The sequence below is a fragment of the Carassius carassius genome, chromosome 10 (genome assembly GCF_963082965.1).
Source record: "Carassius carassius chromosome 10, fCarCar2.1, whole genome shotgun sequence".
Lineage (NCBI taxonomy): Eukaryota > Metazoa > Chordata > Actinopteri > Cypriniformes > Cyprinidae > Carassius > Carassius carassius.
In genome coordinates, this window is record NC_081764.1 from 27,977,483 (window position 1) to 27,992,102 (window position 14,620).

At 38.3% G+C, this 14,620-nt stretch overlaps 1 protein-coding gene across 22 annotated transcripts in view; it reads right to left on the bottom strand.

Annotated features, from left to right (window-relative positions):
* Window positions 1–14,620, bottom strand: part of LOC132152063 (bromodomain adjacent to zinc finger domain protein 2B-like) — an 87,657-nt gene that overhangs the window by 14,496 nt on the left and 58,541 nt on the right. For 4 of the 22 annotated variants that reach the window (XM_059560730.1, XM_059560718.1, XM_059560719.1 and 1 more), the window contains 13 exons: window positions 10,665–11,268; window positions 9,703–9,993; window positions 7,769–7,829; window positions 6,825–6,933; window positions 6,463–6,564; window positions 5,669–5,885; window positions 5,489–5,581; window positions 5,343–5,404; window positions 5,097–5,162; window positions 4,210–4,275; window positions 3,011–3,055; window positions 2,580–2,612; window positions 150–215 (listed from right to left, as the gene is read on the bottom strand). In XM_059560730.1, the coding sequence (XP_059416713.1) occupies window positions 150–215; window positions 2,580–2,612; window positions 3,011–3,055; window positions 4,210–4,275; window positions 5,097–5,162; window positions 5,343–5,404; window positions 5,489–5,581; window positions 5,669–5,885; window positions 6,463–6,564; window positions 6,825–6,933; window positions 7,769–7,829; window positions 9,703–9,993; window positions 10,665–11,268 (1,815 nt within the window). The remainder of the gene's footprint in view (window positions 1–149; window positions 216–2,579; window positions 2,613–3,010; window positions 3,056–4,209; window positions 4,276–5,096; window positions 5,163–5,342; window positions 5,405–5,488; window positions 5,582–5,668; window positions 5,886–6,462; window positions 6,565–6,824; window positions 6,934–7,768; window positions 7,830–9,702; window positions 9,994–10,664; window positions 11,269–14,620) is intronic. The other 18 variants (XM_059560740.1, XM_059560721.1, XM_059560738.1 and 15 more) reach the window with 14 other exon arrangements.

Here is a 14,620-nt window from a genome sequence, read left to right on the forward strand (position 1 = left end):
ATCAAACTACATTAAAATTATTTGGTGAAACACATTCAGGGAGTGTAGCAGAGCAGGTAGACGTGACGTGAGAAAGCCTTGAGGTGCAGAGAGGAGAGCGGAGTGGTGAAGGACAGTGTTCCTTTATTTATTTATTTCGTTTTGCACACCTCAGCTTTTTTCCGAGCCTCCACAGCTTTCATTAGCATAACGTGCTGTCTTCTCCTCTCCCTCTCCTGAAAAGACAGAATGATTCCATCGTTCAGTGGAGGAAAGCAGAGCATACAGATCCACACAGAGAAAACAAACAAAACGTAGAAGCCAGAGACAGACGATAAAACTGATCAGCGTGGTTTAGCATGTTGCACAGAAAGAGAGAGAGAGAGAAAAGTAGGTGTAGAACAGACACATTGCTATGGCCAGGAGGAGGCAGCCACAAAAACGTGTGTTACAGCTGATCAGACTTGAACAAAAGAGCGAAAAGAAAAGCCACAGATGTAATGGGCAGGTCAGAGGAGGAAAGCTGTCGGTGCATCTTGAGTTAGATTAGCGTAGCTACTGTTACAAGCTAACAAGGGAAAATACATCAGATTTCCCTCAGCTTCAATGTCCTGTCCTTACAGTGAAGCACATTGCTATGTCAGTGTTGTGAATTTAAAGTCAACATGAAGCCATAAATGACACAACTTGATACATTTTAGGTCTTATCGAGTATCTTTCTTTAAAATGTAAAACTGGCAAATAACTACTTTGCGGCTGACATCATTGGATAATGTTAAAAGTGCACTCAGTAATTTGTTGTTTATGTTGCCCTAACAATGTCTTGGAGTCATACTGACATCTAGTGGTGTGGATGTAGCACCATGCAAGTTTCAGTTACCAATATAGTTTTGCAAGTGAAACATATTAGATCTGCAAATTAAATTATTTAAAAACAAGGGTGTTAACCAAGATGAAACGAGCAGTATTTGGTAATGTGTTATTATCTTAACATGGCTGCCCCCATGAAGAGACCCACTCCAAATAAATTACAACTTTCTTTGTACTATCCACCTTTTTCCTGGCGTAAAAATGGGCACTGCCCTTTGTAAATTCTATGGGTCTAGCTTCCGGTCTCATTTGTGTCCAACTATTTTTAGATGTACAAAACAGTTTTTTTTGCTGCTTGATATTGACAACTGATGTGTCCTATCATATTAATTTAATCTGTTATCTTAATTAAGAACACACTGTTTTGTACTGCAAACAGTTTTACCGTTTACTGCACGTTTCTTATTCTCCTCGTTATTTACCTATAGCGGCTAATGAAACGGAAGTCTCATCCATAGGCTTACTTCCGCGTTAAGAAAAGAGGTGGATAAGGTTACCACATTTCTGAAAACCAGGGACATTTCCCAGTTCGGTGATCAAAACATTACTGAAATCTCACTTGTGATTATTTTCAAATAAAAAAATGGGAGACAGTGTATTTGTGTATGTTTATGCATATAATAATTACATATTAACATCATAATTAATAATTACAATGATTTTTAAGGATTAAACTTACCTTAGTTTATCACAAAAAAAGACTTTACACAAACATTAAAAATTAAATAATAAATATGAGAACATATGATAAATAAAAATTTATTTAACAAATATTTTTAATTCAAATCCTAAAATAGCACCGTTAACCAATAGCCTATATATATATATATATATATATATATATATATATATATATATATATATATATATATATATATATATATATATATATATATATATATATATATATATATATGTATACTTTTTTATTTTTATTTTTTTAAAGCACACTCCCATTCAGGTTTGGTAATTAAATCAATATATTTAAGTGGAAAATTATGTACTGCACTAATTTTTTCAATATTTTACTATGAAAAATATTACATTAATAAAGCAAAATGGGCTGCGAATGCAGTTTCATGTTGACTTTAAGGACAAAGCCAATTAGTGTGAAATCTTCATTTCTGACCCACAGATGGAATGGAACATACAACAGAGAGAAGTGTGAGTTTCCTCAAATTCTCTCATTGGTCAGGCACTATGAGCTTTGACCTGTACTGATGACCTCACAGGCGGGATGATCAACAGTGCAAATGCAGCATCTTGACAAAGAGTCTGCTACAACATACATACACGCGCGCACACACACACACACACACACAGAGACACATTTTCACAGCAATAATGATTGTAAACAATTTTGGGGTGACTTTACACGTGGAATGAGGTGTGTGTGGCACTTTCCACCCATGAGGGTATATCCTCAACAGGCTCCATAGACACACACACACACACACACACACACACAGTACACACACACACACATACATACACAAACAAGGCACAGGCCTGCTGCATCAAAGCTGGTTTTCTCTCATTTACACACATAGCAGATGTAGGCGATGCAGTTTGTTTCTTTTGTTCTCTTTTTTTTTGCTTGAAAAGCCATGCAGAAGGAAAATGTAGTTTTGACAGCAGCCAGTGCCACATTTAAAAATGTGCTGCTATGACATCATATCACAACCAGGATTCACGATGCGAGTGTTAGATGTACAGAAGATGAAACATACCCATACCATATCTAGTCTATGCCTCTCCATCTCCTGAGAGAGAGAGTTGGCAGAGTATTATGAGACAGAAAAAAAATCACAGCGTCATTATAAAAGAAACGAAAAAAATAAACAAACTCAAAACTTCAGCTTGTAACCCCAAAGAGACAGACCCCACTCCCAAAAAGCATGGAAATTAACCAGAAAGAAACAGCAGAAAGTAATAGACACAATCACATGAGATTCGCCACTTCTTAGATGGGCATAGACTGAACAAATCTAATTAAGCACACTTTTTAACCCATAATGCACAGCATTTCAGATGATGACTGTGAACTCTACAAGAAAAACATACCCTTTGCCTTCCTTTCTCCTGCATTTTGTAGCAAAAATCACTACTATTATATAAATGGCCATTATGAGACCTATTATTTATGAGAGCGGCGACTGACCTGGTGCTTGAGAATAACAGCCTGTTGGCGTCTCATCTCCTTCTCCTACAAACACAAAACATAAAAACGTTTCAATGCTTCACCAAAACACTCATTATGACACAGCCTAAAATGAAACCTCAATCAGAATCCTGTCTGAGCCTTCGGTCTTAACCACGATTCCCCTTTTTCAGGATTCTTTTATAAATAGAAAGGTCAAAATAACAGCACTTAACGTATTTTTCGGACTATAAGTCGCACCTGAGTACAAGTCGCATCAGTCCAAAAATACGTCATGATGAGGGAAAAAGGGAAAAAACATATATAAGTCGCACTGGACTATAAGTCGCATTTCTTTAGAACCAAAAAACTAAGAGAAAACATTACCGTCTACAGCCGCAAAAGGGCGCTCTATGCTGATCATTGTAGGCTACATGAGAACTGAGCAGCATAGATTGCCCTCTCGCGGCTGTAGATGGTAATGTTTTCTCTTAGTTCATTTCTCTTGGTTCATGTCAAATTAATTTTGATAAGTCGCACCTGACTATAAGTCGCAGGACCAGCCAAACTATGAAAAGTGTGACTTATAGTCCGGAAAATACGGTATTCAAATTTCTCGTAACAATGTTAAAACGTGTACTTTTGAATCAATGCCATTTACTTTTTAATAAGTATTTAAAAGTATTTTCTAAAAAAGAACAAAAAAACTGACGCCAAACTTTCCTAAAAATAACTAGATCGTGGTGCACTATTACTGTGATACAAACTTATTTGTACCATGCAGAACAGTGTTCATCCTGCCCTAAGAAAGGCTATATATTTTAAATGAGTATGCATGATGGCTGTAAAGCTAGCAGACGTGACAAAGTCATAACATTCAACAAAAAACTTCATTTAAATAAAAAAGGCTTTTTAGAGCAGGATGTGTATTCTAGTGAGGGCCCCATGTGTACAAGACATAAAAAGATGCACTCAGCATTTTTCATTTTAAACAACAACAGCAAGAATCCAGATGTCAAGCTAATTTCCCCCCACGGGCCGGCAGACATCAGTCAAACAGAGGCTCTGCTCCTTTGTTGTGGCCGAGGAATGTTAATAGCTTGCCGCGGTAGGTGAGAGCAAGGGAAATTTTCTTGGTTGGGGGGGTGGGGGTTTCCACGGCGATGATTCATAGCGCGCAAGAGTAGGTGTGTGGCATCTCTTCGCACTCACAAACTCACCTTTATTCGCTTTTCCGCCTCCAACATTTTGGCATTGGCAGCCTCCTCTCTCTTTTTCCGCTTTGCCTGCCAATGCAAAACAGGTCCGGGTCAGACCAGTGCTGCCGTGCTGAGTATAAACCTAAATTAAACATGCTAAACCAACATCTGTTTTATTTATAACTTATACTAACACTTTGATTGATGTGTCGCGCGAGAAAAAGCGAGAGCAGGCATCGACACATTCACAGACACACACACACACACAAACAGGAAAGCCCTTCTGTCTCGCATCTTGCCATTGTTGTGCTTTCTCTAGCTACAGATCACTGAGTAAGTGATTGAGAATGTTTTCTCTTCAAGTCCGTGTCAGAATCAGCGCCGAGATCTTCAATGCTATTCAATATTCCTCGGGGCTCTGACAACAGCAATATAAAAAGAAAGCAAAGGCGAATTAGCTGAGAATTTAAATACGTAATTACAAACAGCAAGAAATCCTGTTCGGAATGGCTTGCCAAGCGTGTCAGCTCCAATTTGATTTTGCCCGGCTAAAACACTTTTGAAGCCTCTATAATTGGGTGAGTAAAGTAAACAGTGTCTTCCTCTTGCTACTTATGCAAGAACTGCCATTGTCTGATGGAAAAAAATCTTTTATGTCTAATTTACCTCTGGTTTGAATCACAGGAGGCAGCAAATTTAATATTCAAAAACTGTCCACCAAAACCAATTTAGCATTAGTCCTGACGAAAATTATGCAGAATTCAGAGCCCCAAAATGCTGAGTGATTCTGCTGTGGTCCTTGCTCCATGTTAAACTGGAACTGAAGGGGTTGGCGTGTATTTTAAGAATGTTAAGCCTATTTAAACTCTTTAATTTATTATTTTCTTCTTTCCGCAGTCACTCCATACCTCGAGAATCTGCTGTGCGCGGAGTTCCTTCTCCATACGGATTTGCTGAATACGCTTTATCTTTTCCTGGTAGTAGAGGAGGAGGAAGTCTGTTAATTGAAAGTGCTGCTGTGCATTTAAAAAAGTCGACTGGCAGCCGAGCCGCAGTCGTAGAAGCACCGTCAGTGTCTTTTTTGAATTACCACTATAATCTAATATCAAGTGATCCTCAGACTGACGGAAAACCGCTTTCCTTCTCAAACTCACCTGCTGTTTGAGAATCTTCAGCTGTTCCTTTTGCTTCCTCCTCTCCTCTGCGGCCATGATAGCTGAAACGGAGACAGAATGAGATTTCAGCAAGAATTCTGAACATCGTTGTGAGCAATCGAGTGGTATTCATGATCGTGAAGTACCTTGCTGTTTGCGGGCCTCCTTGGCAGCCCGTGCGAGTGCCTGTTTTTCTAGTTTTCTCATTAGCTTCATCTGAGCCGCTTGCCGGGCGATTTCTGTTATGAAAACAGACAAATCTCTTCCATCAATATATGCATTATTATATATGTATGTGATGAACAAGTCAAATAGAGGCACTTTACCCTGAGCCTCCAGCTTGCGCAGCAGTTTGGCCTCTGAGGGACTTGGGAATTCACCCTCTCCTAGATTGGGGGGACGGCTTTTTCGCCGTCTGCCCCCCGAAACTTCTCTGCCGCCCCTCGACTGGTGCTCAGAGTTGGGTGGACGACCTCGCCGACCCTCCATGGCCAAGATATGGGGGATTACCTCTTCTTCTTTCAGAAGAGTCCAATGCAGACCCTGAGGGATGCAGGAGACAAAGGCATGTCAGATTTACGAAGACAAAGGTAGAAACACAGAAAGTTTGGTTCCCTAGAAGATTTTCACGTCACTAATGATCATGTGACTTTATAATCACTAAACACTGAAGCAGCAAGTTGATTAAGCAAGTTGATTATTATTTTTTGATAATATTCCGAAATGTTATTCTCATTGTAAATCCAAGTCTAGCAAATTAATTAATAAGCATGAAATGAAGTAAATTTGAAAAACAAAAGAGTCATTTTCATTTAAATTTTAATCTATAAACTTTTGCTCCACTTTATCTTTAATCTAAAGAATCTCTTTCAACACACATGACAGACAAAACATGAAGTAACACCCTGTGGAAACAACGAGCGCTGATTATTGCACAGACTCCCTGCAGTTTAAAAGGGGAAATTCAGACTATTGGGGTTCAATCAAATTCCCTGCCCTGTTCAAGATGAAAGAGAGATACAGGGAGAGCGAAAGAATATGAGCGAGAGAGACAGAGAGAAAATAAAAGAACATAACGAACAAAAAGAAAAAAGAAAAAGAGGAGATGAAAGGCATTCACCTGGGGTCCTTCTCTGGCTTCATAGAAGTCACCAACCCTTATTTTTGCACTGAAGCTAAAATTATCACGTGTGATGTCAGTTATTCCGTATCTGGACAGATACTACAGAAGAGAGAATAATAGTGATTTTGTCAGACAGGACATCCAGAGAGCTATTAGCACTATAATGGTACCAAACTGTAATCAGCCTAGGACACTTGCCATAACAGTGCACCTAAGTGACCTGCTGGATCTTACACCAATAAATGCTAAATGTGCACTGGGAGAGGAAAGGGGTGGGGAATGAGGCTTCCTGGACATTTGGGGGGGGGGGGGGGGGGGGGTCTAAGCGCAAGGAAGCGATGAAGACAGGTAAAAGTTACCTTTACGACATCCGGGTACTGTCGCAGGCGCTTGCCACATGGGGCATAATACGCAACATCTCCCTGCAGCCGACCGCCCACTGTTTTCATCCTGGTCTCTCTTTGCCAGCTGGAACAATAACACACATTAAAGAAAAAGTGGGTAACACATTTGCACAACCTTTCAAAAACTGCTCGATAAACCAACACATTTATTTTTATGAAATTTTTGAATGATAATTTTATTTTATATGATATTGGGCATGGTAGCATGGTAATACATGTACTTTGATTGATTGATTGATTGATTGATTGATTGATTGATTGATTGATTATTTAAAGGCATGTCAGCAGCAAGCATATTTTCCTGGCAAGAACAAAAAATTCCCAAAATAAACAAACAAAAAACCTATAAGACATTTAGGATAAGTACAAGACAAAATATTTTAAACAGTCAGGTGATAGCTTTTTAAATATATCAGTTGAACATCTCTGAGTAAAATAGTTAGTCTATTTACAATAAAAACTATGCATTCAAGTAAAATATGCTTAACACTCATAGGAAGGCATGATAAACGTTAATTGGCCTAAACGGCACCTACCTAGATTTGAAATTACTAAAAACCTTTTCTCTAGAATTTATTTCATATAAGTTTTTGCTGTTGCATTCACATGTACACTGATAATACCATGATAGCATGCAAATATGTTGAATATAACAAGTATCTAAGTACCATGCCATCATACCTGTACTGTGCTATGCCACTGCCTCTTTTTTTTTTAATGGGTTTGTAATAATAAAGCAAAGAATTCTGATTTGAGCAGTGTATTTAAACATCTGCAGTTTAATGCAATGTTTGTGTGAGATTGTGTGCTCTGTTGCTTTAGATAGAAGCACAGAATGCAGAGCTGCGATTAACAGGTGTTGAGTCATGCTGCCGCCAGCGTGCCATATTTAAACGTACCCCATTTCCAGCGGAATCCGTAAATCATCTTCATTCATCACTCGCTTTCTCTTTGCAGAGCCTGAGAAAGACAACAGCCAGACAAGACACATTATAACACACACACACACTTTAAGCAAAGCGTTTCAATATCTCTTACAAATTACAACTCGCATAATGAGCAAACAACATCACATAAAAACCTTGATTTTTATTTACTCTGCTTTCGATGGTGCATGCACGCATAAAACTTGCTTCTAAAATGTCAAGGAATTTCATTGCAGTTGCTAAAATGTCCTGAACTGTTGGGAGTTTATGATTTAAATTATACAGTATTTTTTTAATAAATAAAAAAATGTAACAATTAAAATAAAAAATCAAGTATGGAAAACGGATAATAATTCTGATACTTGATTAACATGGTTATTAAATAATGGGTGTTTTTAAAGATCAACTGTAAGTAAAAATAAATTAAGTAAAATAAATTGCATGTAAAAATAGGACATATGAGCATCAACAAATAAACATACAATATTGACCAATATTACATAAACGTCTGTTCAAAAGATTGGGTTAGTTAGATTTTTCTTCTTCAAAGAACTTAAGAACTTTTATAACTTTTCAGCCTTAGGAATAAAATACAATTCAAAGAGGATTTTAATTTGTAATAATTCTTCACAATATTATGTTTCTGTATTTTGATTGAATAAATGCAGTCTTATTAAGCATAAGAGAAAAACATTTAGAACAATCTTACCAACCCCAAACTTTTGAACAGTAGTGCATGCAAAATTAGCATCATTAAAAATAAAATAAAATAAACTCAATATTTGATAATGGTACCTACATATTGTGTATACCACTTTCTTAATGCGTTACTTTGCAATTTCTAGGGTGTTTTTGATGTTTGCTTAATTTATCTTGTTGTTGTTTTTTTTAGCCCGATTTTTATGCAGGTAAACATCTGATCACATAATAGTAAACTAATAGCTCTCCTCAACCAGCGGCATGAATTAAAATATCATTCATGCCCGTGACACAACCAATGCAAGACGAGATACATGTTCAAGTTTAATGCTTAGGGATAAGGTGTTGTTTAAAATACGAGTAATAGCAACAGTGATGTTAACAAAAACCACAGGAAAAAACAACAAATCATCTCTCTCACATCTCTTCTTTACAGAAGTGAAGTCTGCAAACAAAAACACAGTTAAATGAATCTCTCAGCAGCTCAAATAATATTCCAAAAGCAAATCATCGCAGTAACTCTTCTCAGCTTATTACAGATTCCTTGCACTTCTCAACAGACACACTTCGGCTTCATTAGAAAAAGCGTTTCATTCCATCGCAGTGAGGGATGCTGAACACCGTCCAAGAGCAGATGCACTTGTGTGCCATGCTTGCTGGGTTTTATGAGTGTTTTGTTTAACAAATGTCTCTTTTAGCTTCAGAAGGAAAACATTAAACTAAAGATTACAGTAAGTCAGCCAAACAGAGGTGGTTGATGTGCCTCAGCTAACAGGTTAAGGTAAACACAGTTCCCGGGGTTAACCCAGACGCCACAATAAGAGCTCTCGTTACCTAACCCTAAACCTGACCCTGTGTAAACCAAACACAATTAAAGGAAACAGTTTAATATTAATTCGGTTTAGGTTTTTTCCTGGAATACAGGCCAGGAAAACAGAGCTCAAACACAACGGCTGGGTCCAAGGACGCACACCCAGATAGACGGACACAAAGGGAGCCGAACGATGCCAGACGCCACCATTTATCTTTCTAAAAATAGACACTCGGTCATCTGAGTGTGTCAGCTAGCACACAGACAAATACACAAACAAAAGGGCATACACACGACACATATTCAACCCCATGCACACTTTGACACTGACAGAGCTCCAAAGGAAGGTGTCGAGCATATCCAGTTTTAGTTTAGAAATGACGTTGCCTGTGGTTACCTGGAGAGGTTCCAACAGAGTACGATGAGGAGGGAGAGCTGTGATAGGTCAAGGCACCGGAGCTGCTCACAACGGTGGGCGTGGCCACACCGGAGGGCTTAATGACTTGGAGGTTTAGTGGCAGACAGTCAGAAAGGCTGTGATTGGTGGAGGAGTTCAGATGGGAAAACCCCTTGCTGAGTTTCTGAGGAGTCTTCTCTCCATCGGTGTCCATCTCCATGACTCCATCCTTGCGCTTCTTTTTACCACCCTCTGAGCCGTTCATCTCGCTGTCTGAATTACTGTCTGACTCTGAAGGCGAGAAGAGAGAACACGAGACAGTATTTATGGAATTGCTCATTATAATATGTTTTGTGTCATTGGTTGAATCAATGAACCAAATTAAAGAAATGGTCCAAGCAAAAATTACAATTCTGTTATAATTTACTCACTTTCAGTGGTTCCCACTGACTTGCATTATATCGACAAAAATACAATGGTAGTTAATGGGAACCAAAATGTCTGGTTACAAATATTCTTCAGAATATCTTCTTTTGTGTTTGGCAGTTGATTAAATGGTGACAGACATTTTTAGGTGGACAATCCTTCCAAAATTTGATACATTTCCTAGTAAGCATGCTACGATATTCAATATGAAATAATGTAAGGCATATTTCATTAGATCGGGATTTGAGAGGAAATAAAATTAAATAACATTTTGCTGACTCAATAGTGACTTGTGAAATTTGTCATCCACAATCATATTTCGTGAACGATTTGAATGCTAATGTATGCTATTATTTTTTTTTTTTTCATTCTCTTTAAATCATATGGAAAAATGTGGCCAGGCTATTCTTAAAATAATCCTCTTTTGTGTTCCATGGAAGTCTATGTATTAAAAGTGAGTAATTTCTGGAATTTTCATTTCTGGACAATCTATTTCTTTAATGCACTTACAAAACCTCTCTCTTTAGGCATCTCACCTGAGAGACTGTCATCTGAATCCTCTTCATCATCGTCCTCTTCATCCTCCACATCATCATCCTCATCATCCTCGTCCTCAGCAGAGTCATCGGAGTCTTTGCTGCTGGGCAGCTTTTGCTCATCTCCGCTGTGTTGAAACAGGTCGACCAGAGACTGCACCAGGTGGTTCTGGGATAAACCCCTCCATGCTTCTAATGCTTTGGGAGTCTTGCTCTTCCGGGGCTCTCGGTTGCGGTTAGGTGTGGGAGACGCAGAGGCGGGGCTCTTACGGCTTCCTGTACTGAGGTTGACGGGCACATCTGAGCGAGATTTGGTGGTAAGGGCCAACGGCATATCCTGGGTGCTCTGGATGACTCCGTTAGGTTGACCCAGACCCAGCAGGCCATGAGAGAAAGTCAGAGCGGAGGAGGACACACCTTGCACTGCAGGGGGCTTGGTCCTACCTGATGCTTCGGAGCTGTGCTTAAGAGGGAGTGCAGAGGAGGAGGAGGAGGATGAAGATGAGGTAGAGGACGTGAGTGCCTCTGCCCTCTTGTTTATCTTATATGGGTCCTGCTGTTTCTTTAATTGGAGAGGAAACGTCTGGTCCTGGGACAGGAAAGACTGCAGAAGGAAAAACAAAGAGAACGATGATGGAAAGTAACTATAACAAGTCTATATCACATCAAGCCTAATTTACTAAAAAGATGTGCACATCAACAAAAAAGGTTTTGTTATTCTGTTAAATAGCGAATATTTTTTACTGGACAATGGATACTGGACACATAAATCTGTTCTTATTTTCAGGTAAATTATATGTAATAAAATAATACATTAAAATAATATTTTTTTCAACTTGATAATAAGAAATGTTCCTGGGCACCAAATCAGCATATACGGTAAAAATGATTTCTGAAGGTTCATGTGATAATGGAGACTGGAGTAATGGCTCCTGATATGGCTGTTTTTAAAAAAAGATAAACTGTTTACAACAATGGTAATAACATTAAGGATATAACGATTACGTTTTATAACAAATAATTCTGTGAAAATACTGAACTCCACACCACAGCTATAATGATAACAACACAGAGGAACAATTTTGTTTTCAGCTAATAAAGCAGACAACATAACTCTTATAACTATTCAATGCTTACAATAACAGTACATTATCGTTCATTGGTATCATCATTTTAGTTATCTTTATAGTTATCATTGGGAATTAGCCCATATTTAAATAAATATAATGGAAATAAGTAATTTTTCCATATGTCTGCTGGTATAGTTCTAGTATAGTGAATAAAACTCACTTTTTCTTTTTTATATTTATCTATATATGCATCTATTCATCTGTTAGTTTTTACAGCAAGTACTGCTGTGGGACACAAAAAACAAAAGTGAAACAGGACTGGATTTCCATGAACAAAGCACATCTTCAGAGAAAGTGAGGTATGTATACTGAGAACTACGATGAGAGGAGTAAGAAACAACAAATTGACAGATAAACAAAGAGAGAAGGAGAGGTGGAGATGTGGTAATTGCGCTGGTTGTCATGTGGCTTGAGTTCTGGCGGAGGAAGAGAGTGAGTGAGCATAATGCTGCTCTGACTCACTGAAACCAAGAAAAACAGTGCAGCCATGACTCTATCAGCTCCACAACATTCATTAAGAAAGAAGGAATGCTCAAACTCTGCCTGCCTTCAACCATTCATGCTCAACCACTCGAAATCTTCATAGCACCATTATAGTTCCAGATCCATGAACATGTATGTATTGGAATATTAAACTCGAAATACATGTTAACATTTCTTTTCAGAAAATTGCTGTTTGTGCAACCATTGCTATGAGGTTGCTAGAGCATTCTAGCTGTTTGATATGGTGTTGCCAAAAAGCCCAATAGGCCAATTCACACCGCATCAACGGATGCATACCAATGCTGACAGATATTTCAAGAACCTACAAATGCCAATTCAACATGTTGAAAAAGTGAAAACAAGTGCCCACCAATGCCAACAAACACAGACGTAACTGTACGTGTATTCGTACCGGACTGTTTCGGTACAGGGCTTTCGGTACAGTGCACGTATGTACCGAATGACCGAATGCAATATTTTGTTTGCGGAACATAGGTACATTTTTGTGTTTCCAAACGAACATATTAAGTGGCGGAAGTCTCCGCGTTCAGCGCAAATCCCGCCCTGCAGCTGATTCTAAGGCAGGCGACACACTGGCTGCGTGGCGTGAGCGTGCGTTTCTGCTGCGTGACAACTGCTTCGCGTTTTTTGTGTCTTTACACACCAGAATCATGCCTGATGCGCGCTGCTGCTACTGTAGGTGACATTGAGGGAGACCGCCGACAGACCAGGATCTTGTCTTCACGACAACAATATCTATACTTCATGTTGAGCATAAATATAAAGCCTACTGATAAAGAACACCATCAACAGTATTGACGACAAAATAGACTATGTTTGACAGGTGCAATATGCCAGTGTGTCACCGGCCTAAGGTTTTCAAAAGGCATCACGCGAGTGTGAACATCACTACAACTAGGAAAAAAACGATTGTAATTCAAACGCAGCTCCCATCGGCATCTAAACAGACCTTTTTATTCTTAATTCCGATCGGTCCAACGCAATAACGAAATCTGAGCAGGTCTAAAAACTGAAACTGTTGATGCTGCACTTTACACTTTGGAAAAGTTATATATTTTTTTAAATATGAGCAGGCCTACAAGCTGGGATTGGTAATGCTGCACTGTAATCATAGTTACTTATTTATATTTTTCATTACATTTTATTAAATGATATTGGTTTGAGACTGAGAGTATTTTATTTAGTGGAGAACTTTGCAGCAGTATTTTATTTCTTATTCTTTTTTTATTTTATTATAAATTACATTTTATTATTTATTTTATTAAAAAGTATTTTAAAAAAGTGTAAACAAATTGTTAAAAAAAGTTTATAGTAATAAACAACCTGCAGTTTAATGTTTGCATTTCTTTCCCTTACTGTACCGAAAATGAACCGAACCGTGATTTTTGCGTACCGTTACACCCCTAACAGACAGGGTAGCACACTGATTCGACAAAGCGTGACAAATGTGTTACAGTTTGTCTGCGTCTGTCGTTGCAGTGTGAACTGGCCTTATGATGTTCTGGAGCATTGTAACCCCTGAAGTATGTAACTGAAGTAAAAAAAAAATTATAATTATGTATACATAAATTAATTATTCATAGTAAGATCAATTATCAAAAACATGCATATAGAAATAGATTTGGTGAACTTTCATTTTATGCCGACTTTGCTCGTTTTATAATCCCCTAGATGAAAATCTTGGTTTTAGGAAGCATTCAGACAGCACAAACACCAGATCCTCATGAATCAGGAGCATGAGTAACACTGTTAGTTGCCTTAGTAAGCACCACTAATAAAATCTAAATATTATGGAACTGTTCCTCACCGTAATATAATAATAAAACCACTCTGGTTAATTACAAGTAGAGGAAAAAAGACTATATTAACTTCTTCAACAGTTATTTCAAGGCAACAAAAGAATAGGTGAGGAAAAGGCATTCATTTGCTGAAATCTGTACCTTTAAGAAGTCATGGAGTTAATTGCCTGTTGGTTTTGCTTCAGTAATTCTAATAAAGCGATGCACATTGTCACTTCCATTTACCAACTAAAGCCAAACAGTAGGGAAGCCAGTCCTACTGATAAGAGAATGGAGCTGTCCTTTCTGTCCTTCTCTCTGCATTTCTGTCTTCAACACATTCACACACACACAAATAATTCTCTCTCCCCCTCACATTCTACCTCTCCGTTACTCTGACCTTTTCAAATAGGCTGGTCAATAAGGAGAGACACATCCTGAATACCAACAGCACCCTAAAAGCGATAATCCTAAATTGGCTTAAAAGATACGGACACAAACTGTGGAGGATTTGCTTTAGCTGGTTTGCTTTCCTGGAAAATGA